Source organism: Trachemys scripta, chromosome 3, assembly GCF_013100865.1.
Source record: "Trachemys scripta elegans isolate TJP31775 chromosome 3, CAS_Tse_1.0, whole genome shotgun sequence".
NCBI lineage: Eukaryota > Metazoa > Chordata > Testudines > Emydidae > Trachemys > Trachemys scripta.
The window spans coordinates 61847761-61872458 of NC_048300.1; the positions used below are offsets into that span (position 1 = coordinate 61847761).

General features: G+C 40.3%; 1 protein-coding gene across 5 annotated transcripts in view; it reads right to left on the reverse strand.

Moving 5' to 3' along the window:
- Positions 1-24227, reverse strand: part of LTBP1 (latent transforming growth factor beta binding protein 1) — a 324664-nt gene extending 300437 nt beyond the window's left edge. For 2 of the 5 annotated variants that reach the window (XM_034764911.1, XM_034764912.1), the window contains exons 1-2: positions 23363-24226; positions 22108-22178 (exon numbers count right to left, since the gene is read on the reverse strand). In XM_034764911.1, coding sequence (XP_034620802.1) covers positions 22108-22178; positions 23363-23790 — 499 coding nt within the window. In that variant the 5' untranslated portion in view covers positions 23791-24226. Of the gene's footprint in view, positions 1-22107; positions 22179-23362 lie in introns of all 5 variants that reach the window. The other 3 variants (XM_034764910.1, XM_034764913.1, XM_034764914.1) reach the window with 3 other exon arrangements.
- Positions 24228-24698: the final 471 nt, after the last annotated feature.

A 24698-nucleotide genomic window follows, 5' to 3' on the forward strand; every position in this document is an offset into this window, starting at 1 on the left:
TGCCTCCGGACTCAGATTTTATTAATTTGCCACGGTATCCCCAAAATTATTGTTGCATAATTAAGGCTAGGTTTTAGTCACAGGTATTTTTAGTAAGAGTCATGGACAGGTCATGGGCAGTAAACAAAAATTTACAGCCCGTGACCGGTCCATGACTTATATTATATACCCCTGACTAAATCTTGGGGGGTGGGGCACGGCATGGCCAATGGGAGCTGCGGAACCAGCACTCAGGGTGGAGGCAGCATGCGACACCCCCTGGCCATGCCTCCACCTAGGAGCCAAGGGACATGTCATTGCTTCCGGGGAGCCACCCAAGTTACTCAGGCAGCCCCTGAGCCAGCTGCACCGGCCGCTGCAGAAGTCATGGAGGTCCTGGAAAGTCACAGAATCTGTGCCTTCCCTGACAGACTCACAACCTTACTCATAATCAACAACTGCATTTAAAACTATTCCAACAACAGCAATAACCTGCTAGTGTGTACAGTGCCGAAGTGATTCTTATACAACCCAAATAAACATATCACATATTTAGAAAATGCAGTCTAGAATCTTTAATAGCATTTTTGCCAATAACATTTCAACAGAACTTAATAAGTGGAGCTGAAAGAAAAAGTGCCATGGGCTAACAAGGGACAGGATCACAATGGGTAGTGAAACAGCTAGAAGAGTGAGTTGAAAGGACTAAGACAGCTGCCCCAAACATCATGATGTATGAGAAGGTTGGGGGAAGATGAGGGCAGACGTGGTGAAGAATGTTTCTGAATTTGGAATGCAAATCAAACCTGAAGATAAAGGCCTGCATACATAATTTATGAACTTATTCCAGTTTTCTAATTCTAATCCAGTATTTGTTAAAGGGGAGACTGTCAAAAGCACCAAAGGTATTTAGGAGCACAAGTCCCTCTGGTGCTTCTGAAAATCTCATCCTAAATATGGAAGAATGAGAACAAAAGAAACAGAGTATTTGTTTTCTCAACATCCTTTTTACTACAGGTTTCAGAGTCATAGCCATGTTATTCTCTATCAGCAAAAATAACGAGGAGTCCTTGTGGCACCTTAGAGACTAACAAATGTATTTGGGCACAAGCTTTCGTGGGCTAAAACCCACTTCATCAGATTCATGGACTGAAAAATATAGTAAGCAGTATTCCCACACACACACAGCACATGAAAACATGGGAGTTGCTTTACCAAGTGAGGGGTTAGTGCTAACGAGGCCAATTCAATTAAGGTGGCCTATTCTCAACAGCTGACAAGAAGGGGTGAATATCAAGAGAGGAAAAATTACTTTTGTAGTGCTAATGAGGTCAATGCAATCAAGGTGGATGTGGGCCATTTCCAACAGTTGATAAGAAGGTGAGAGTATCAGCAGAGAGAACATTACTTTTTGTAGTGACCCATCCACGCCCAGTCTTTATTCAGGCCTAATTTGATGGTGTCCAGTTTGTAAATTAATTCCAGTTCTGCAGTTTCTCGTTGAAGTCTGTTTTTGAAGCTTTTTTGTTGAAGAACTGCCACTTTTAAGTCTGTTATTGAATGTCCAGGAAGATTGAAGTGCTCTCTTACTGGTTTTTAAATGTTACAATTCTTGATGTCTGATTTGTGTCCATTTATTCTTTTGCATAGAAACTGTGCAGTTTGGCCAATGTACATGGCCTTTGAATAAATAGACCTTTGACCTTTTATTTCAAAGAGAAATCCAGAAGATCTAACACTTGCTAAGCATGTCACAATATTCTTCAAACTGGAGGTTTAATGACAAAGTAAGTGGAACTCCACAATTAATGGCCACACTGGACCACTCTGATACACAAATCTTCTTCCACTTCCATCTAAAATCCTTTACGTCAACATTGCTATGAAGAAATGAAAATCTATCAGTCTCACCACTGGAAGACTTTATCACAATTTAAGAAATGATTTCACTTATATTTTAAGTACATTGTTATTGCTTGATAAATGGACTTCTGGGTATATTAATGCCTGTGTCTAGACAAAAAGGAAACAAAGAATGTGGATTATCAGTTTCAGAAATTCTGTTTGATACAATATAAAAATGGCTACCTCATCACCAGTTTAACATTCCACACAGCATAAGATATTAAATAGAAACTACTGGATAACTGTCATACTCATTAGCTCAGCAAATCAGAGGGCAATTACTTGCACTGTATTTTACCTTGTTCAAAAAGACACTTAATGAAGGAAATGCCAAATTTCTTCATAATGCTTTGTTTCTCTACCAATATGGATAGACTCACATTGACCCCTTATGTCATGATTTGGCAGAGAGCTGCAAACAGAAATCACCAGATAATGCAGGTGGAAAAGGGAAGCTCACACGGCTACTCCTCCATAGCTAGAGCATTATTAAACACACCTGTTGGTAGATAGGAGCTCAGTGGCTAACCCAAGAGTAAGACAGAACAGCTGCCCCTCTGGAGAGATCATGCCATTTTTCTGTAATCCCCACACAGCATCCAGATGCTACAGTGATAGACACTTTATAAAAGCTGATAAAGTTATGCAGACACAGAAACAGATAGATATCATCCATTCTGGGTAGGAGTCAGGGATAAAAATATAAAATCAGTCACATTTTATGAACCCTGAAAATTTGTGTTCTACTGACACCTAAAATATATTAAAATCACCTATCCTAACTTCTAGGCTCTTTAACAAGTTTAAACACGCACACAAAATTAAGACAACCACCCACCCAAAACAGCCCAAGCCTACATAACAAAACAATCAACTAGGACATCTGATAATATAAACAAAACTCCTACCACTCTCAAAAATAAATGAAATGGTAATCCAGATGACAAATTCATGATTTTGCCAAAAATACCGAAAGAATTTGGATCCTCCTCACAAATTCTGCTCCAGCTACACAAACATAAATCCTGAGTAACTCTACTGAAGTTAATGGAATTATTCTAGATTTACACTAATACAAGTAGAATTTGAACTCTGGTTTTAAAATCAGCTTAACTTCTTTCACCCAAGTAATTTTTGAAATTCTGTAAATCTTTGATTTATAATCACACAGACCAGATTCTGATCTCATTTACAGCAGGATAAATCCAAAAAGTTTCTCCAATTTGCATATAAAACATATGAAGTGTTGCAGAGCAAACTGCATTACTCTACTATCACCTCTTATAACACAAGAAGAGGCAGCAGCATAGCATGTCTAATACACGTTATGGGGAGAAATTTTAACCAAATTGTTTTTTAAGTGATCAGTAACAGCAGATGAAAAATTGTTGCATTATATCTTCACAGCAATTCCCAGCTGCCCTTTTATTGAAGTTACTGAATAACAACACAGACTATCAGATCATAGGATGACAAAATGGGAGGCCATATTTGTAATACATCCCAGAACTGTCTATTGTTTCCTTATACCCACTTAAAAATGTTATTGCTTTTTTTTTTTAAATAAATACCCAAGACAGGCATCTGCAACATGCCACAAATATGACCTAATTATTACAATTTAACTAGATGTGCAGTGATTACTGTGTTTAAACACCATTATTTTCCATAAAGTTGAGTTTCTAAAATGTGGAATGTTAAAGTACAGATCTGATAGCAAAACCATGGGACCAACATTGCTCCTCTTGAAGTCAATGGGAATTTTGCTACTGGTTTCAATATGAGCAAAATTGGGCACTAGGGCCAAAATTCAGCAGTGATGTACATAATAAAGTAACGTGGGTATAAAATTAGTCAGAAAATGGCAAGGTAAGTAGCAAAGTAGTAAACTTTACACTGATTTTGAATTTGTGGTGGGTGAAATTCACCCTTCTGCAGAGGGCCAGCCTAAGGCCCTTAGGCTGAAGAGAAATAAAAGTGGTGGAAAGGCCTTGTGCTGGTCTTCTGCCCAGAGATTCATTTTGCCATCAGAGTTCAGGGAGTGGTACAGGGGTAAACTGAAGTGCAGAGCTGATTTATCTTACATCTCCACCTTGGCTGCTTTTCCTGCAACAGTCTCTTGCTCCATTAGCATGTAAATTGCACTAATTTTGTACCTATTGAATGCCAAATCAATCCAAGTTTCTGTTTTCTAAGCTTAATGCTAATAGTTTTGTTGTAAAGCATGTGATTTTTCAATTTTCTCTTTTTGTTTACATGCTTGTGCCAGCATATTGTCTGATAACTCTTACACTTGGTGAATCCTATGATGATACGAATGGTTTGTGCTCACTCTATTATTTGGTTTTATTTAAACTTGTTTAATCTGAAAAATAAAATAAAGTTTTTAACCTATTAGTTAAAATATGACGACACACCAGCCAACTGGATTATGTTTTAAAATCCCTGGGGAGAAGTAAAATGGCTTCCCTTCATCCTGTTTTTTTTTTTTTCTTTTTTTTTTTTAAAAGGGAGGTGCAAAACATCTTACTTTTCCAGTAGCCCCCAACTCAGTTTTCTACCTCCCCAGGACTTTTCTCTCACTAGACACATTCTCTGTTAAAGTAGGCAGAAAGCACTTTTTTGGCTTTGATGTGCCCGGTGTCCTACGTTGCCTGCTGGTGCAGTGCAGTGCAGTAAAGGAGGTACATGTGCAGTCTTAAAGAATCTCAATCGATCTTAGTACCTAAATACCCAATGCATAACATTAGAAAAGTGCAATTCTGGATCAAATTATTCTCCCGGCCCCATTTTTAGGCCCAATGGATACCCAGGATGCAGAAGTTTCATGATAGGAATGATGCTGTACTGATCTCTAGTTTCATTACTGGGAGAAGGACTGTAAAATAGAAATAAGTCTTGCATTAACTTCTGGTATAATCTTGCACAGTTGATTGCCGACAAATTTATTCCTAATTTACTGGAGAAACAAAAAGAATGCCATGTACGTAAACATAGTAACTGACAACACAACAGACAAAGGGCCACATTCTGCAGTTTTGGGGGGCTTGTAATTCTCATTGAAGTCAACATTATGATACAAGCAAGTTGTTTTAATTCAAGTAATTTTCATTACTGCTATTTTTCTAAAATATACTTCAATAGGGGTGTCTCATTAGTTGCAAACTACAAAGATCAATACCACCACAGTCAGAATGGATTAATTTAAATAAAAATTATTTAAATCACTGATTTGAATCACAGGACTGGAAAGGACCTCGAGAGGTCATCTAGTCCAGTCCCCTGCACTCATGGCAAGACTAAGTACAGTATTATCTAGACCATTCCTGACAGGTGTTTGTCTAACCTGCTCTTAAAAATCTCCAATGATGGAGATTCTACAACCTCCCTAGGCAGTTTATTCCAGTGCTTAACCACCCTGACAGTTAGAAAGCTTTTCCTAATGTCCAACCTAAACCTCCCTTGCTGCAATTTAAGCCCATTGCTTCTGGTCATATCCTCAGAGATTAAGAACAACAATTTTTCTCCCTCCTCCTTGTAACAACCTTTTATGTACTTGAAAACTGTAATGTTCCATCTCAGTCTTCTCTTTTCCAAACTAAACAAACCCAGTTTTTTCAATCTTCCCTCATAGGTCATGTTTTCTAAATCTTTCATCATTTTTGTTGCTCTTCTCTGGACTTTCTCCAATTTGTCCACATCTTTCTTGAAATGTGGTGCCCAGAACTGGACACAATACTCCAGTTGAGGCCTAATCAGCACGGAATCATGGTTTAAATAAGCAAGCAGGAATAAATCAAGTTTAATCAGGTTTTGAATTTGTACTTTTTAGTTATTTACCTAAAGCCAGGCGCCAATGGGTGGGGGGAGGGAGGGGGTGGATCAAAAGGGGGCAATTTCCCAGGGGCCTGGGCGATTTAAAAGGCTTCAGTTCCCCATCTGTAAAATGGGGGTCCCAGAGAAAACCTGGATACTGCCAGAAGAAAAACTGCCCATTTAGAAAGAAAGACCAATGGTGACCCTACAACTCAGTTAGTTGCAGGATACATTTATTAGTATGTTAGAAAATGGTTAATGATGCATTTCTTATTTACTAGATTAATGTTTTTATTTGCAACTTGTGTCAAGCTCTATTTGAATGAAATGCACATTCAATTAAAATGCACAAAAAGAGCATTTTAATTTTTTTATTAAATAAAATTACCTTAATGTGCTGGATATACAAGAAAAAAAGTTTAACACATTTTACATTTAAAACTAATTGACTAAACAAAGGAAGTATTATCTGTAGTTAGTGTACTGAACTGATTGTTTCTGGTCACCATGTGCTTCAAGATTTTACAATTAGTAGCATGGGCAGTGGGTGGACCTCACTTCAGGGAGGCTAGCCCCCGGTTCTGCCCCTTCCACTCCCTCCCCCATTCCCTGCAGCCAGAGAAGCCCCAAGACCCCCTCCCCCACCACGGCCAGAGGAGCCCCGGGCTGGCCAGAGCCCCCACAACCACTCCTCCCCTTCTGCAGACCCCAATGCACCCTGTGGGAAAACTCAAAAAGCTCTCCTCTCTTCTGGAAGAAGAACCTGAGTTTTTGATATGCCCCATGCAGGTATGCCCCTGAGGAGGTGGTATGTTTTACTCAGCATCCCGGGTTCATTAGTAATCTCCCTGGAGTCCAGGGAGATTACTGATGAACCCAAGAACCTGAATAGCACATACCGACTTCTCACCCGCCCTGGAACCTGCGTGGGGCATATTTAAAAGCAAAAATTTCCCCCGCCAAACCACAACAGGGCCCAGAGCACCATCTGTGCTTGGGGGAGGCTGAGCCTCCCCTGGCCTATTATACCCACCGTCCACAATAAGTAGATCTCATCCTCTCATATATAGTTTATATTCATAGATTGGAAGAGGAAAATAGGCTTTCCTGATTTATCAGCACCCATATTGGTTTCTTAACTTTGAATGAACTAGACATTTAACTGAACTAGTTAAATAAACTGAAATGTAGAAAATATTCTGCCTGCTCCTATGAGAGCAGCCTGTTCTAAAAACCGGTTTAGCACGTCACAAAACTCTGATTCCAGGTGCCTAGACAGCGACTTGTACCAGTTCAGTGACCAGACTTTCTTTAAAACTTGGCAGCAAATATATACTGCTTAATATTACTTTTTCTATTTAATTTAAATAATTTTAATAAGTTTAGTCCTTAATAGATGTTGCCAAATTTAAAAATGAATTGTAATATGTTTATTTTTAAACAAATAAACCTCTATTTAATTTTAAAAACATCTGATTTAAAGTTTAAAAAACAAAACTTGGGAATCCTATGCAAAAAAAACTTTCAGATGTATGCCAAGAATTTCCACAAAGAAGATTATCTAGATAGAGATAAAAACTGCAAAGTCACCTCATTTTTCTCCTTCAAATTTTCTTTAAAACTCCTCTGCTGCGATGCCAACAAAAACTCAACTGTGGGTAAGGGACTGGTATTATATGACCAATGCTTTTCATCTGAGCAGTTTTATCTCATAGTTACCTTATGTTCCCCATCTGTTTGTTGTATCCACCTATTATCTCATCTTATATTTAGATTGTAAATTCTTCAGTACAGGGACCATCTTTTATTATGTGTTTGTACGGCACCCAGCACAATGGAGCCCTGATTCATGACTGGGCCCCCTAGGTCCCACTGAAATACAAAACAAATAAATAATCAGGTTTTAGAGGCATAAAGGGTCCAGAAGCCAATCAGGAATGCCTCTGTAGAGGTTCCCAGAGTTGCATGGTATAAGGGCCAGACACTGCCCTCTGCACCCTTGTAGCCTCCTGGCATGAGGCTTTGCAGAAGGCAGGGGAAGAGGGATGTTTTGGTGTCGAAGGCATATGTCCTCAATATTCAGTACTCCAGCTATTTCTGGGTTATGGAGTGGCCCATGGGTGGCTGTAAGAAGCCACTATAAAAAACAGTGACTGCTTTAAATTATGCTGGGAATTGGTCAAGCCAGAATTTGGAGGTCACAATAGTGGTTTAAAGAAATCAATAAAATTACACTGGTTTAAAACTGGAATCTGCAGTGTTGAATCAAGCACCCATATATATAGGTGGTTAACAGAAGCATATCTACACCATCTGTATCAGATCCTGTAGCACTCAGACCTGATCATTTCAATCTCACACCCAACACAGAGGTCAAAGGGTCTCAATTACAAATAAACAAAAAGCTTCCAAGTCTCAGCATGAAATGTTAGTCCATAACTCTGCAAAAGGGAAAACAAAAAACAAAAAAACACAATGTGAAATTCACTCTAATCACACATTTAATCAAGCAGTATTCTTGTGAATAATGCTGTAAATGTGAAACAATTGTTTTAAAAGTTAAAGAATGGGGAAGGAGAGCTTTGAAAGTTATCAAGTGACAGTATGTGATATCAACTGAAAGAAAGCCTTGAAACTCCTATAATATTTCACCATAAAATAATCTCTAAGTACCAATAAAATACTCTCTTCTTGCAATTCAACAATTGATATCTATTCCCTCTGGCACCATCAAAGGAAATGCAACTACAATAAAATCACTTAAATTTAAACTGCCATCCAATATATTTTAGTTTTTAAGTCAATATATTTAGTTACTTTACTAATTTAATATAATAAATTAATGTAGTACACATTATTTAAAACAGTAATAAATGTCTTTAAAACTATTTCAATACTGTAAACCTTATACTTTCAGGCCCCTATCCTGGAAACATTTGCATGCTTATTAACTAGAAGCACATGAGTACAGCAGTTCTGTTGGAGACAATAAGCATGGGGTTAGTTCCAAAGTTAAGCACATGCAAAAGTGTTTGGAGGATTAGAGCTGTACATTTCAAAGGGGGGGGGGGGGAAGACGGTGGAGGATGAGTACCTAATGCAGGGGTAGAAAGAAGAACAGGAGTACTTGTGGCACCTTAGAGACCAACAAATTTATTAGAACATAAGCTTTCGTGGACTACAGCCCACTTCTTCGGATGCATATAGAATGGAACATATTAATTAATTAATCAATTAATTAAGAGAAAAAAAACTTTTGAAGTGATAATCAAGCTAGGCCTCTCAGAGTTGGTAAGACAACTCCCACCTGTTTATGCTCTCTGTATGTGTGTATATATATCTCCTCAATATATGTTCCATTCTATATGCATCCGAAGAAGTGGGCTGTAGTCCACGAAAGCTTATGCTCTAATAAATTTGTTAGTCTCTAAGGTGCCACAAGTACTCCTGTTCTTCTTTTTGCGGATACAGACTAACACGGCTGTTACTCTGAAACCTGTCATAATGCAGGGGTAGGCAATCTATGGCACGCGTGCCGAAGGCAGCACGTGAGCTGATTTTCAGCGGCACTCAGACTGCCCGGGTCCTGGCCACCGGTCAGGGGGGCTCTGAATTTTAATTTAATTTAAAGTGAAGCTTCTTAAACATTTTAAAACCTTATTTACTTTACATACAACAATAGTTTAGTTATATATTAGAGATTTATAGAAAGAGACCTTCTAAAATCATTAAGACGTATGACTGGCACACGGAACCTTAAATTAGAGTGAATGTATGAAGACTCAGCACACCACTTCTGAAAGGTTGCCGACCCCTGACCTAATGTAATGTTTTTGTAATTATAGGTCTGACCGCATGGTTCCACTAAGGAAGGGGAAACTAGGGTATACACTCCAGCTGCTTTACACTGCTCTGGTACTGCAATGCAGCTTAATTGACCAGTTCACTCTGGCTGCTTCATGCTACTACAGAGTGGCATATTTGTACATATTTCATATGTACATTTTTTGAAATACCACATGCTAACATTATTTTGAATTTATTGTTTACTGTTAATTCATGGAATTTTTAATTAAACAAAACAACCAAGGAAATTCCTAGACAGAAACTATGGTAAAATGGAATTAAGGCTGAAAAAACCTACCAGTAATATATATATCACAGGAATGTTTCAGTCATCTCAAAACCTAGTTTTATAAACCCAGGAAATTCAGAGTTAAGATTAAACTTAAAAGAAAGCCAAACATGTTAAGGTATAGAACTGCACAGTTGGGGCACTCAAAACAATCTTAACTCTGCCCCATAGTAACACCACAAAAGGGAGAAAAGAAAAAAAAAAAATCTAATGTGTCTTTTTAAAAAGTACATTTAATCTCAAACCACAAAAAATATAATGCCCCAATCATAATCATAGGGGTTACTGGACGACATCACTACAGAGAAGAGTTAAGATTACTTGGGTGCCCTAATTACATTTCCATGTATATGCATGTTTGGGTTTCTTTTAAACTTAACTTTATCTTTGAATTTCTTCGGCTTATAATACTTGATTTTGGGATAATACCAACTTCCCTGTAATGTATTTTTTCGTAAATTACTGAGATGTACTCTCAACTTTAATTCCATTTTAATATAATTTTTGTCTGGGAATATTATACAAGAAGTGTTTTTATTTTATTCTTAATTGCCTGAAGATCAATTGATAACAGAGAATATTACTTAAAGTCTTCAAATTCTAAGGGCATGTCTTCATTACGGGCAGGATTCCGCCCCACCCTCCTCCCCCACAGTGTAGACCAGGGCTAAGTGAGTTTTAATGAATTTACAGAGACTTTTATTAATGTTATGTAAAAAATAGTAAACAGAGAAACTTAAAGATAAGATTTAATATAAGAAATAAAAATAGAAAAATAAAAAAAAAAAAAACAATTTCAACCTAAAAAAAGTTTCATAGAAGAGAGCAAATAGGGTCAAATTCAGGCTTAGTATAAGATGGTATAGCTCCAGTGAAGTCAAATATATCTGGGCCTGTTTACACAGGGCTAAATTTGATCCAAAATGTCCATACATTTGGGGACACATTTTCAGACGACATCAGCTTGTATTTAGGCACCCAAATGAAGTGATCAGATTTTTTTCCAATGGGAGCTGCTGAATGCTCAGCACTTCTGAGAATCTGACCCCAATTGTGGGTTTTAAAACCTTCGCCCTTGATTTTCAACTTGAACTGTAAAGTTCTCTCTCGCTAATAATGTCATTTTGTTTACAAGTTTATTTCTTCCATTTATTAAAGGCTACACTGGAGACACTGAACTAGACAGTGAAACCTGCATTTAGGATCACTTTCACAAAGCAACCCTTTGTCAAAAGTCACTTCAAAGTCCTCCATACATTCTTGACTTTTATTTAAAGACCAGCTCTATCAGACAACTGGTTTTTGCTTGTCTCTTGAGTGGTGGATTCAGATATTTTTCACTCAAAACTGAATTTTTAATTAATTGAAAATAATGACTATCATTTATAACTTTATAAGTCCTGTATTATTTCTAGTGAGCCCAGACCTTAAATATTTCCTTCTTGTACAAAGGATAAATCCACGTTGAATTTGTACTTCTTAAACAGCACATAGCCAGCCATCAATTCAAATAGAAGAGTGGCTTCCCAATAGCTCCATTACTGCACACATTGTCACAATATGTATCAGTCTACATGTGTTTGATGAAATATTGCCCATCCTTTATTAATTTCCAAAATATCTGCTTTGATCTCTTTTCGCTATGTTCTCCCATATAAAATAGAGTAAATTGTCAAACAAAATGCACACAACAGAGTAAGTTTAAAAAAAATATAGTCACTAGCGGCAAGATTAAAACAGCATAAATGTGGCATTGTTTCAGATACCAGTGTAGTAAGATCTGGAAAAGATGTCTGGATCAATTTTAGGTCAAGAAGAGAAAAAAGCCGAGTTGCGACAATACCATCTGCTCCAGAAGCAGTGGTTTCAAGTTCCTTTCCACACTATACTAGAATAGGCTCGTGCAGGTGTGGTATAACAGGGTATGGTAAGCACTGTTGTTTTAATTTGATACTGATTTTTATATTAATATAAATTGCTATATTTGTATATATATTGAAGTGATATTTCAGTATTCTCCATGAGTGAAATTCACCCTTGTGCAGAGGGCCACCAAAAAAAAAAAAAAAAAAAAAAAAAAACCCTTTTTGAGGATAAGTGGGTCTTAAGGACTGGACCTTTTGCTGGCCATCTGTATGCGGCAAATTTCACCCTGTGTGATTAGAAGTTCAATATTAGGTTTATTTGAACAACCGAGATACTTGTGTAAACTCATTGGAGTCTTTCAATTACTATCAGTACAATGGGGTACATCCAAAGTAATAGCATTGAACTCAATGGTATTCTTCTGGATTTACATCACTGAAACAGAGAGCTGAATTTGGACATCAGACCAACAGCTGTCTGTTAACTAGAAGATCTGAACGGTATTATGGTGGAGTGAATGTACAGCCATGGCATAGTCTCTATAAAATTGGAACAGAGAGGATGGTCAACATTTTTGAAAAGGTAGGCCAGAGATAAGAACATTTATGATTGCACTGATTTTGTAAGCGTCAATAGTCTCTTTGGGTACATCTACACTGGAATAGAAGACCTTCAGCATGGTCACAGCTGGCCCAGGTCAGCTGACTTGGGCTTGCAGGGCTTGGGTTGCAGGCTAAAAACTGCTGTGTAGATGTTTGGCCCAAGGCTGGAGCCCAGGCTCTGGGACTCTCCCCTTTGTGGGGTAGCCCAAACTTCTACACAGCAATTTTACAGCCCGACAGCCCAAACCCCGCAAGCCCAAGTCAGCTGACCTAAGCCAATCACAGATGTTTAATTGCTCTGTAGACATACCCTTAGGTCCAATCCTACAGTTCATACTCAGACAACATTCACACTGAATTGCTAGAATGACTGAAGTCAGGAATAATGATGAGACCTTAATATTAACAAGTTAACTGTGAACACATTAAAAATAAAATACACTATCAACAATACTTAGCACTTATATGGATCTTTTCATCCATAGATCTCAAAAAATTATTCCAAAGGAGGCAAGCAAAGACACTGCACCTACAAATTACTGGCCATTCAGGTTTTTTTCCCCACAACAATTTGATTACCGGTATATATATCGCATAGGAATAATTTTCAAAAATTATGACTGAGTGGATTTGACAAACTGTTTTATTTCTGCAAGAATGATAACTAATAGGACTACAAAATCATTAAAACTGAGAATTATTGGACTGTAAATCAGCTGAAAGAAATGTAAGCCATCTTGCAGACAGTTCTATAAATAATTTTTCATTCAGCTTTTTTTTTTTTTAGTTCAGAAAAACCAAAAATACTAAACTCTTTGGAAAAGTGATATTATCCTTGTAATCCTTGTGGAGGAAATATTATGATCATCTATATCTTTCTGCACATGGACTTTGTTCTTCTTATAACTGAGGCCAAAGGGAATTCTTTTCCTAAATACGCATCTAATAAAAGTGTGCAACATTGTTGGAATTCTTAACTGGTCCATTTCAAAACATTTGATACATTCCTATATTGACTTCAATGATTGTGTAAACATGACCTCTAGGAATGGGACAAAAACAAATGCCTTCACTATATATTCTTAGTCTTTTGCTCCCAATATAAAAATAAGTGTGTGGCTAGTATAATGACAATATAACATACTCAAAGATTCTTCTCTTTGCAACTTTATAGAATACTCTTAAAATGCCAAAGTACATCAGAAATTAAAGGCAGACTCAACTAGAGGCATTGAAAATTTCATGTTAGCAAAAGTACACCTTATTAGGCCAGTTACAAGCCGCATATTGCAATTTTGATATTTGAAATGCTTGACTAATAATGTGTTCAACATAGCTTATAAAGCATATAATACTAAGGTGAAATGCGTGATTTGAAAAACATTTTAAGTGCATCATGATATACGAATATAATGAGTTTTGAAAGTACAAGCAAAATTATATTAAGTTTTCAGATGCTGCACATCCTTCTTTTGTTTTCAAATGCAGTGACCCAAAAGTGTCCTTTCCCTATGCACAATCCTTACAGGTCCCCAATACACAGAAAAGCCCAAGAGACCAGAACACTGATGTCATCAATGTTGCTTTGAGTTCAAAGTGTGATGGATCTGCACAGCAGGGGACTAACACTCCCATCAGCCTCCTCCCCACTGTACAGCCCCTTCCTCCTGGCTAAGCAGGGATTATGTTTCCCATCAGCCCTCTCCCCTTTCCTTGGCCAGGTAAGGGAAAAGGTTCTGAACCAGGAAGTGCCTGGGATCTTTAGGGAGTGAGCAGCATGTCAGCAGGGAGCTGAAGAGAAGCCCCAGAATCTGTGGACAGAGCCACACTCAGAACAGTCTGGGACATCACAGGTCTGTGGGGGACTTAGGTGGGAGCAGCAGCAGCTGGGCAGGGAACTAGTGCAAGGTAGCCCCATTGAGACACATTAACTGAACCTGGCTTGGAAACCTTCAAGCACCTATTTGCTTGGCCAGAGACTGGACTGGAGAGGACGCCCCAGGTACTACACTTGAAGAGCCCTGACTCAGTTGGACCACCCCAGTGACCCAAACAGTAACCGCTATTGCTCACTTTGAATTGTAACTCTTTAAGCCTCTGTACCCCGAGTATTTGCAACCTTTCCCTTTTCCTGCCAGCCCTAGTAAAAATACTTTCACTTAGCCATGTGTCTGAGTGGTTTCTGGGACCCACCAGGGCTAGAGCCTACAGGCTAGCTGCTGAAGCACCTACAGTGCTTGCCTCTGAGACAGTACACTGGGCATGCTACTAGCACCCTAGGGGGTTGGGAAATAGAAGGATTGTGGCATGGCGTTTTAGAGCTCCAATACTTGCACCATTTTAGCCCTTCTTACCAAAGTGCTTGCTCACTTTGCTACAAAATATTTTGTAAGAAATAGACAATAAATTAAATAAATTAATTAACAGTAGAGTTAAATAAAACTTCATAAATGGACAACCTTGTAGCTAGGATATTTAATTTTGAGTCCAGAGTTTAACAGAGTGCAAATTAAACCAATACTTAAAACTCAACTGTGAAAAAATATTTGAAAGAAATATTTACCACTGGAGAACCTTCCATTAATTTGATTAGAGAAAATAAATCATTAAAGCTATTGAATTATTTTCAAAAGGAATCTAAGGGAGTTAGGTGCTCAAACACAACTGAATTTAAATGGGATTTGAGTGCCTCACTGTTAGGATCTTTGAAAATCCCAGCCTAACACACCACCTAGAGATAACAGAAAATCTATCTGGATTAGGAGTGTCTGTTCCTGCTAGAGAGGACTAAGAAAACTACTTCATTTTGATCAAGAAGTGACTACTCAAATTTCTGAATCTATATGTGAAAAGATGTTTCTGTCTCCTTACTTAAATAAGCTTGCTAACAAGGAAGAAATTTTATTATCTTATGTGCAATTAAAGTGAAGGATGAAATGATGTCAATGAGAAAGGAACATTTTATCACGAGGAGGTACTTGTTTCTAGGCATAAGTCAAGCTACACAAGCAAAACATCAGGAAGATTTTCATATGAAACCAGTCCATCTTAACCTAGGAAGTACTTATGCAACTCTGTACCCTATACCTTCTCCAAATTATGTTCTTATTGTTGCTTATTTAATGTTCAGTTGTGACAGACACCCATTGGAGTTCACTACTCTGTCAGCACTGATCAGGTCTGACATACTACACCTAACACACTGTTGTTATGATATACACCCAAAAGGTGGCATGAAATATATAACTGAAAAAACTAACAACTCACTGATCATTATGTAAGGTGTGTGTACAAAGAGTTATAAATATGCGCTAGATTATGTTCTTAAAATGTGTTTGGCAAGTAGTGCATAAACAGTCTGCCTTATTAAACAAAGGAATGTGCATTTGCTTTTCTGACCAGCCTGGATGCCAGGCAGAGACAATTAAGATACATTACATATAAAGTAAACAAAGCCCTCAAGCTAACAAGGAGGGGAGGTGGTAATTCAACTATCACCAGTGGGGACACATTGGTGATTAATATTGTGAAATGTATGCATTAACACCGTGAGGAATTATGGATACCCGCTGCTATTATGCTGTAAAGTATGTGACCAAACACAAGGAGAAACATGTTTTCTCCGAAACTGGAAGGAAGGCAGCCATCTGGGAGTGCTTGGGGTCACTCTGCAAAAAAATAACTGGGCAGCGGAAGCCAGGGTGTTTGAATGCTCTGAAGAGCCTGAGAAATTTGATTTGAATATGCTATTTAATGGGTGTTAAACACACTGCTGCAATGAGTGCCAGTTCACATCACAACATAGTATCTGATTTGCAATAGAAGGAGGACAAACTGCTTGATCCCTCAAAGTACAGATAGAAAAATATAATTTAGAGTTTATTACTGCCAGGTAAAGTCAGGGTCGGGGGACAAAGACAATGGGGAGAAAGTCTCCCCTAGTATGAGTTGTGAGCAGTCTGTCTCCCCAAAGAAAGGGCAAACTGATAGACGCAGCTGAACAGTTTCTGCTGACGGGAGGTCTCATAACTCTCTCCCATCCCCACAGCAATGGGACTGACTGATAAAAATGGCAGGTAGGTCAATAAGGCATTCTAGCAGAATGTAAATACAAGAATCAGGCTCTTTCCTCTTTCTCCATGGATCAATAAGCGTGTGAAAGGAAAGCACATAATGGGCACTACTGCAAATAAATACAAAGTAATAATACTGCAATTGAGGACCATCTTTCTATTTGAAATGAAAACAGAACTTTTATCCAAAGGAAACAGTTAGCTAAGGTAGAAACAAATTATCCAAGTTAATTTGAGTAACTGAAAGACAAGTGCTTAAAAGTAAAACCAAAGAACAGATTCAAAAGAACCAACTTGTAAATTAGTTCTGAGAGAGAGGAAAACATAGGAATAGTTAATAGTAAAATGGAAAAGTTTAATGACAGATTATTCATCCGCCTGACCTGATAGGTATCCTTCCCCACGTCTTTGCAACAACATGTGGCTGTTTCCTTTTCTCAACTACAACCCAACAACTCTGTCCCAACCTGCACCCCCAGCATTCATGAGTCCCAGTCCATTAATGGATTTTAGAATTCCTCAAGGCACCAGTATTTTTATGAGGATATGCAACAGTTACACTGGGCATCCTAAGAAACAGCTCAAATTAACATGCTGTACCAGTGTACTGTTTATAATATATTTGTAACAGCTCCTCTGCCTATCTCTTTCTTCTATAATTATAAAGTGCTCTCATGCACTGTTTGGGAGATTTCAAGTACTGCAAACAGCAGGGAGTAATCTTTGGAATTTCTCAAGTACAAAAAAAAAAATAAAGCCCTTTGTCATCATAAACAAAATGAAAGAAAGGGGCAACTCTATAAAGAGAAGTTGTACCCAATAGACAGGAATTTGCTAGTAATTACCAAATACCGCAGTTGAAAAACAACAACATGACCCAATGGAATGGGTATGGGGCTGGGAGCCAGGAACTCCTAATTTCCAATTTCAGCTCTGCCAATCAGTTGTTGTGACTTGCCCAAGGCCACATTTAACCCCTCTCACTGCCTTCATTTCCCTATCTGCTAACAAACGAGATAATGCTTTTTGGCTGCCTCAAAGGAATGTTGGAGAATTAATTAAAATAGTGTGTGTTTGCATAATGCTTCGAAAATGCAACAAATACTAAGTGCTGTTATTAAATGTATTATAAAAACTGAGTGACATTTTAAAATTTGACAGTGCCTTATTATTGCATTTTTACTTGTTACAACCACTACAGCCAAGCCCAGTTCACATGCTCACAACTTTCCAAAATATTTATTGTTTGGGCTCAAATTTTCCATGTGGGGTCTGTATCTAAAGGTGAATGTTTAAGAGTCTGAGCAAAATTTTCTCAGCTGGTTTGAAGTTATTTTCCCATTGTCAAACAGCTCTAAACACAGATATTGTTTTCTTTTAAAGCGGAACTTTACAACTCCATACTTATTACACAATAAGTATGTGATTGCTGAGCAGCAGAGTTTTGCTAAGCTTGAAAATGATTTATTTTAAAATAAAGCTTTAAACATCAAAAAAAGAAAAGGAAAGATTGAGCATTCCAGGAGAAAATCCCATGCTTAAAGTTGGATGTGGTGCACATTTACTCACAGGCAATTAACTGCAAAGCTGTTTGGTTACTTACAGGAATGTATAAACTCACCCCCTGAAGCAAGAACAGACTGTAAGATCAAGCAGCTCAATAGAGGTGGTGAAACTTGTAAATGTAGCAAGTAGTGTAGCTCCAAACTATGTAGTTTATAACCAGAGCTTGAAAAATCCACCTGTCCACTCAGTACATGATGCGTAAGCGATATCTTCCTAAGACTGCACACAATCAGCTCCAGTGCCCCTATTGCCACTCTTTGGGGAAAGGGGGCACCAAGTACTGCCATTAAAGCAGCTTGGGGGAGCTCAGCAGCTGCTGCTGTTAGAAGCAGGGTGTCCTGGAGGGACTGCCACTCCCTGGAACAGCAGGCACTACAGGCCCAGGCACCCCTGCAGAGGGCTCTGTATGTGGGAAGGTGACCCCTACCAAATACAGCCATTCCAGTAGGAAAAAAACTATTAATCAGGGCTCCAAAAAAAAATCTACTCACTTAGGGGGAGTAGTAATTATATGTGAAAGCCATCAATTTCTGCAAATCCAAGCTTTCTTTTTAAAAAGGAGGTTTCTGGCTCTTATGGCTGTGGAGTTAACCTTCCAAAACTAAACTAACATAGTGCTATCATCCTACATCTTCAGACAGACATCTTCAGCACCTCCGGTGCTATTCATAGCTTTGCCAAGTTACAACCAAAGTGAACGCTATGTAGGCCATGTCTACACTATGGAGACTATACCAGCTTAGCTATGTCAGCATAGCTATGCCTGCATAACTCTATAGCACAGGCTCAGCCTACACCAAGGCCTAGTCTTCACTTACCGGCTGGTCCGGCGGCACGCCATCGATGTTCTGGGATCGATTTATCGCGTCTGGTTAAGACGCGATAAATCGATCCCGGAAGTGCTCACAGTTGGCGCCGGTACTCCAGCTCGCCGAGAGGAGTACGCGGCGTCGACGGGGGGAGACTTCCGGCCGCGTCTGGACCGCGGTAAGTTCGGACTAAGGTACTTCGAATTCAGCTACGTTATTAACGTAGCTGAATTTGCGTACCTTAGTCCGAAGTCCGGACTAAGTGGGGACCAGCCCTAACAGAAGGGTTTTTTCCTTCAATGTAGGAACACCACGCCCCAAACAAAGTTAGCTACATCCATGGAAGCATTCTTCAATTGACACAGCTGCATCTACACTGGGGGGCTAGGTCAGCACAGATATGATGGTCAGAGGTGGGTTTTTTCACACCCCTGACTGAGGTAGCTAGGTCAACCTAACTTTTAAGTGTATGGATTAAAACAATGTGACAGTGATACATATGGCCTAAAATGGAACAATTCAATCTAGACTCGATCTAGACTTTGCTGACGACATCCTTCTCATCAGTGAAGATGCCAACGGACTACAAAAATGCACAAACCAAGTAAAAGAAGAAATGGAGAAGATAGGTTTGAGATACAATGCAAAGAATGTAATATCATGTTAATGGGGACAGAAATCAAAATTGAAGAAGAGAAACTGGAGAACGTGGACAATTTCACATATCTTGGAAGTACTATCAGCCAAGATGGTACTAGCTCTGAGGAAAGAAGAAGAAGAATCAGGAAGGCAAACGCTGCATTTGGAAGACTCAAACATCTAGCAACTCAAAAACATCTCCCTCAAGAAAAAACTGAAAGAGTTCAAAGCAATTGTTATCACCATCACAACATATACCAGTGAGACATGGCAACTTACCAAGAAAGATATGCAAAAGCTGGAAGCATTTCATCACAAATGTCTGAGAATACTGGGAATAACAGAGAGAGATAGGAAGACGAATGAAGAAGTCAGAAAAATTACTGGACAAAGTACCCTCTCACAAATAATCTACAAAAGAAGACATCAGTGGCTGGGACATGTGCTGAGAATGGAAAAAGAATGTTTACCAAATACCGCCCTTGAATGGAAGCCAGAAAACGCAAGAAGAAAGAGAGGAAGACCACAAATAATATGGAAACCAACAGTTCTGAATGACATCAAGCACCTCAACATGAAATGGGAAGATTTGGAGAGAAGGGCAGTTGAGAGGCAAGGATGGCAAATGTGGGTAGCCCAATGTGCAGCAAAGCACGTGATGGACTAAGGTAATGTATAATAGGGTGGGTGGAAAGGTACGAGACTGTATGTGAATGGGTGCAAGTGAGAATGTAGGTGGGTAGGAAAGGGGAAGAGACTGATTATTAATAATTTTACGGCAACCAAAAGTGGGCTCGGTGCTTCACAGAGGACAGGTCCCTGTTCTGACAGAATTACAATATGAGATGCCAATCCTGCAATAGCTGTGAGTGAACTCTTGCTCCCCCATAGAGGGCCACCATTGACTTAAGTGAAATGCCACATGAGTACAGGGGTCTGCCCCACATGGTTCTGATTGTCAGACTGACTTTTACGAAGAATTTGAAAGTTAGAAAAAAAGAGTAATAAAGGGAAAAAAGGGAAAAAGAATCAATGGCTAATTTGGAGAAGTGAAAGAGGCAGAAATTATAGGAGAGAAGACAGAACACAATTTATTATAAAGAAAGCTATAAAGGGATATAGAAAGAGGAAAAGGACACTGTAACTGCTCGAAAAAGAGACACACTAATGACTGATGGAAATACAAGAGATAAGAAGTAGAATGAAGCCAGGAAGAGAAAGAAGATATACAAATGAAAAATGTGATGTAGTAAATTAATTTTTTTAATGTGTTGAAAATATTTGACTGTCAACAGGTTGCAATTAAATACAGTACACAATGAACAACGGTTTTATGTCTTAAATTGCAGGAGCTTGGTGATGCAGGTATTTTTACCCATGTTAGTGACTTAGTATCAGGTATGTTTTTCAAGCCCTGTAATTAATCACATTAAAATATTTCTGTTTCCTTACACAGATAGGTAATCAAATCTATTACTTGAATGTTTATTTCAACCTTTAATTGTTGAAATAAACACAGCAACATTTATTTCAATCCACACATTTTTGAGGACATGCAAGTCTGAAAGACTGCATTCAATGTAAAGGAAATTGGAAAGGGAAACCGTGTGCTCTGTGTGTTTTCTTTAACAACCCATTCTATTATATAATTTTTTAGTTCTCCATACAGGTCGAAGTATAGGACCTCACTGAGGACTGAGAGCCACATTGCCCACTGTGTTGGAAAATCCCACATAGGGAACCAAAACAAAACTGCTGATTGCTAAACTGATCAATGTCCCAGGGTCTGTTTGATTTTCAGGATACCGAGCAGAAGCAAGACCATCCATGTGAAGAGCCTGAGTCCCTGCAGTAGCCTCCAACTCTTCCCAAGACCCAGGATAACAGTACATCTGCTAAGAAGTTTGCAGCCACCCCTGAATCCTGCCCCACTTAGCAAGGGTTCCTTATGCAAGGAATAATAATACCAACCCACCCAGAATTATTTTACACAGTTAATTCCTGTAGCTATGCAAGGGAGGATGCCTTACAGCATGGCCATTCTCCAGCTCCACCTCTCTGCAGAGCTTGACCATGTGGTTCTCACATGGGTCTCTGGAGCCAGGAGGGTGTATGCTGCAGAGTCAGTACTCCCCACTTCTGCATGTTTGGGGGCTTCTCTACCTCATTCAGGTCCTGAGTCCCCTCCACTCACAAATGTCACAACACATGAACAGCAAGGGTTTCCTTCACACTCTGATCACTCAAACACATCTGAATGACATTTTACAAAGTTTTCCCCAAAATTTCACCTCTGCGCAGAGAATCACTTTGAGAAATGCTCATTCTTTATGAAAGTTGTGAGGACCAGGAAACAGGGGTTTAAAATGGAATGAAAATCCAAAATGTTAAGATTTCAGCATTGCTACCGTCTCACAAGTGTATAAATATTTAAAACCCAAATAAAACCTTGAGAAATAAGCAAGCAAATTTACTAGCCAAACAACAAACATCAGTTGAGTGAGCTTGTTAGTATCTTGTTACCTAATAAAAAATAATCCATAGGCCGTGGATTTCCCCACACCCCCTCACCCCCCAATTTGTAGGTTCTGACTTTGGCACAGGGTATTTCCTGATGATTAATGATTGCCTGGGGTTAACAGCCTGTGGCTACACCCTGGGCTACCAACTCTCCTCCCAGCTAGCCAGACATCCCCAGTTACCACATAGACACTTACGTTTGGTGCACCTCTGGAAGCCAGGAGCTTTGCTCCAGCCATGACAGCACTGTCCTCCGCAGACGTTCACCCTGCAGTAAAGAAAGGAAACAATCCAACTCAGCCCTTGACAAGGTACCTGTGCCCAGGTGTAGGGCTTTAAGAGAAGTGCCCTGTAATTCAACAGTGCTCACAGCTGGACCATTACTGCTTCCAGAAAATACTGTTCCACACCTCGGGAGGGGAGAAAAAGTGGGAAGAAGGAAGAGTCTGAAGACAAGCACTCCACAAACTCCTGCTCCCTATAATGTATTTCAGGAGTTGGCAAGAAATGGAGTTTAAAGCCCCCAGGAGAAACCCCCTAATTTGAAAGATACAATAGCTCTAAATCATAACAGAAGCTCACTGTTTTCAATACCTCCTCTAATGGGGTCTCCCCTGCCCCCACAAGGGGAATTGGGTTTGTGGTTATAGCTGGGGCCACAAGCTCTTTCCTTGCACATGACCGGACGAGCCAACCCCGCGCCCAGCTACAGGGGCATGTGAGAGAGATTACCGATTTCGGAGCTGGTTACATGGCTTGTGGCTTTCCCAAAGATTAGACCCCAAAGCCTGGATCCGACTCTTCCCCGCTTTTCTCACACACACCCCGGTAGAAGGATTACCGCCCCCCCCCCTTTAAAAAAAAAAAGTTCCGTCAGGGCTAAAATCTGCCCTGGTTGCCAGCCCCACGCTCAGGTGCTGGGGAGAAGCCAAACAAAGCCCTGCCGCCGCCGCGCTGAGGGGCGAGGAGGAGGCAGCGATGGGCACAGTTTTAAAGAGCTGCTGCCCCAGGGCTAGCCCAGAAAACGAGCGGGGAACTCACGGCACGAAGGGACAATGACGTCGGGTGTCTCCCCACTTTCTAGCCATCCATCAAACCATAACAATGAGGAATGTCCCAGGGATATCGCTACCGCGGACACTGCATTGGGGGCAATGAACGGCCTCCGTATGTACCCGCACCTTTGTGAACTTGCTGTTTGTTTCTGATGTTGAGCTATGTGAAGTTTCCTCCCTCCCCCCGGCCGATTAATCTCACTCTTACTTCAGATGCCCCCCAGGGTGACCGCAAAAGTCACTGCCCGCCCCTCCTGCACTGTTGGTGGGAGGTCTGAGGCAGGCATTTGCGTGATAACTTCATTAATTCCGCAGCCCACTAAGGGACCCTCCGAAGCGCGGCTGCTTAGAGGGAGGGAGGAGGAGGCGGCTAGTAGGGGAGGGGAGCTCGCCTTACCCCTGCAGCGGGTGCGTCTGCTGAACCTGCGGGCTGGAGCTGCTGTTGCTGCGGGTCCCCAGTTGCTGCAGTTTGGAGCGCTGAACCAGCCTGGCCGGCTTGGCGAAGGAGGCTGCGGGGCCACCGGGTTTGTGATGGAGCTGCACGCTGGAGCCCAAGCGGAGCTGCACGCTGGGACTTCCCGCTTTGCTCATCCTGCGAGTCCGCTCTAGGGTGCTGGTGCTGTACCGGCTATTCCGCTGGACGTTAAAAGTGTGCTGTTGCTGGCCCCCGAGAGGAGCCGAGCTCTGCAGCCGGGAGCCCGCCTGGCCGGGGCGCAGTACGTATGTGATTCTCCTCAGCCTGCTCTTTTCAGCGGCATCGAGCGCCGGTGACAAAAATACACATGCACAGAGCAAAAAGCCCCACCTGATCCAAGCCATTTCCATTGCAAGAGCCCCTGCAGCCAGCAAACTCCACAACGCTCCCGATGCAAGGATTTCCTCTCCTCCAAAGTTTGTATGTGTGTGCAACTACTCACTTTGCCTGCGAGCGAGCTGCACCGCCCCCGAGGTGCTGCCGCTTCCACTCGCCTTTGCTTTTTCCTAGGAGAGTAACTTAGTTCTCCCCCAACCGCCCCCAAAAGGTTAGGAAATTTCAGCAAACAAGTTGTCCCATGGAGCAGGAAAACATTGTTAGAGGAAAGGAAGGTCTGGGCACGGTCTGAGCGCTAAGCAGCAGTAAAAGGGGAGGAGGAACAACAGCAATGGAAGGGGGTTCTCAATAAGGAGCAGATGTTTAGGCTGCTGGAGGTGCCAGTGGTCTCTGTGTGTGTAAGAAATAGTCTTTAAGCCAGATCAGGCTCAAAAACTCTTTTTAAAGTTTCTCTGTGTGAGAGAGAGAGAGAGAGAATATGTAGCTGCCCTGAGTGTCAGAACTGAACAGCCAATCTCGGGCAGACATGACGTCAGGCAGCAAATCCTAATTGGGAAAACCATAAAATGGGGCTGAGACTTCAGTCACAATACACTTTAAAATACAGTTAGTGTAGGTCTAGAAAGCCACAGCTAGGGGCTTCCTGCCTCCCCACTTTTATAAGAAAGGGACAAAGAACTCAATGGAGTCATTGAGGGAGCTTTTACTTCTCGGATTTTACTAGTTAAGAGTGGGTTGATAAAGTTGTTTTCCTATATGAGAATCCCCCTGTACAGGCACACTAGCTAAACAGTGGTGTAGAGACTGTATAGATTAATATGGACAAATAAGATGGTATAACCTGATGCAGATGCATCCGCTTATAATGTATAACGCAAATGTGTATTCTTAATGGCTCCCTCACACCTCAAAAGTACATTTT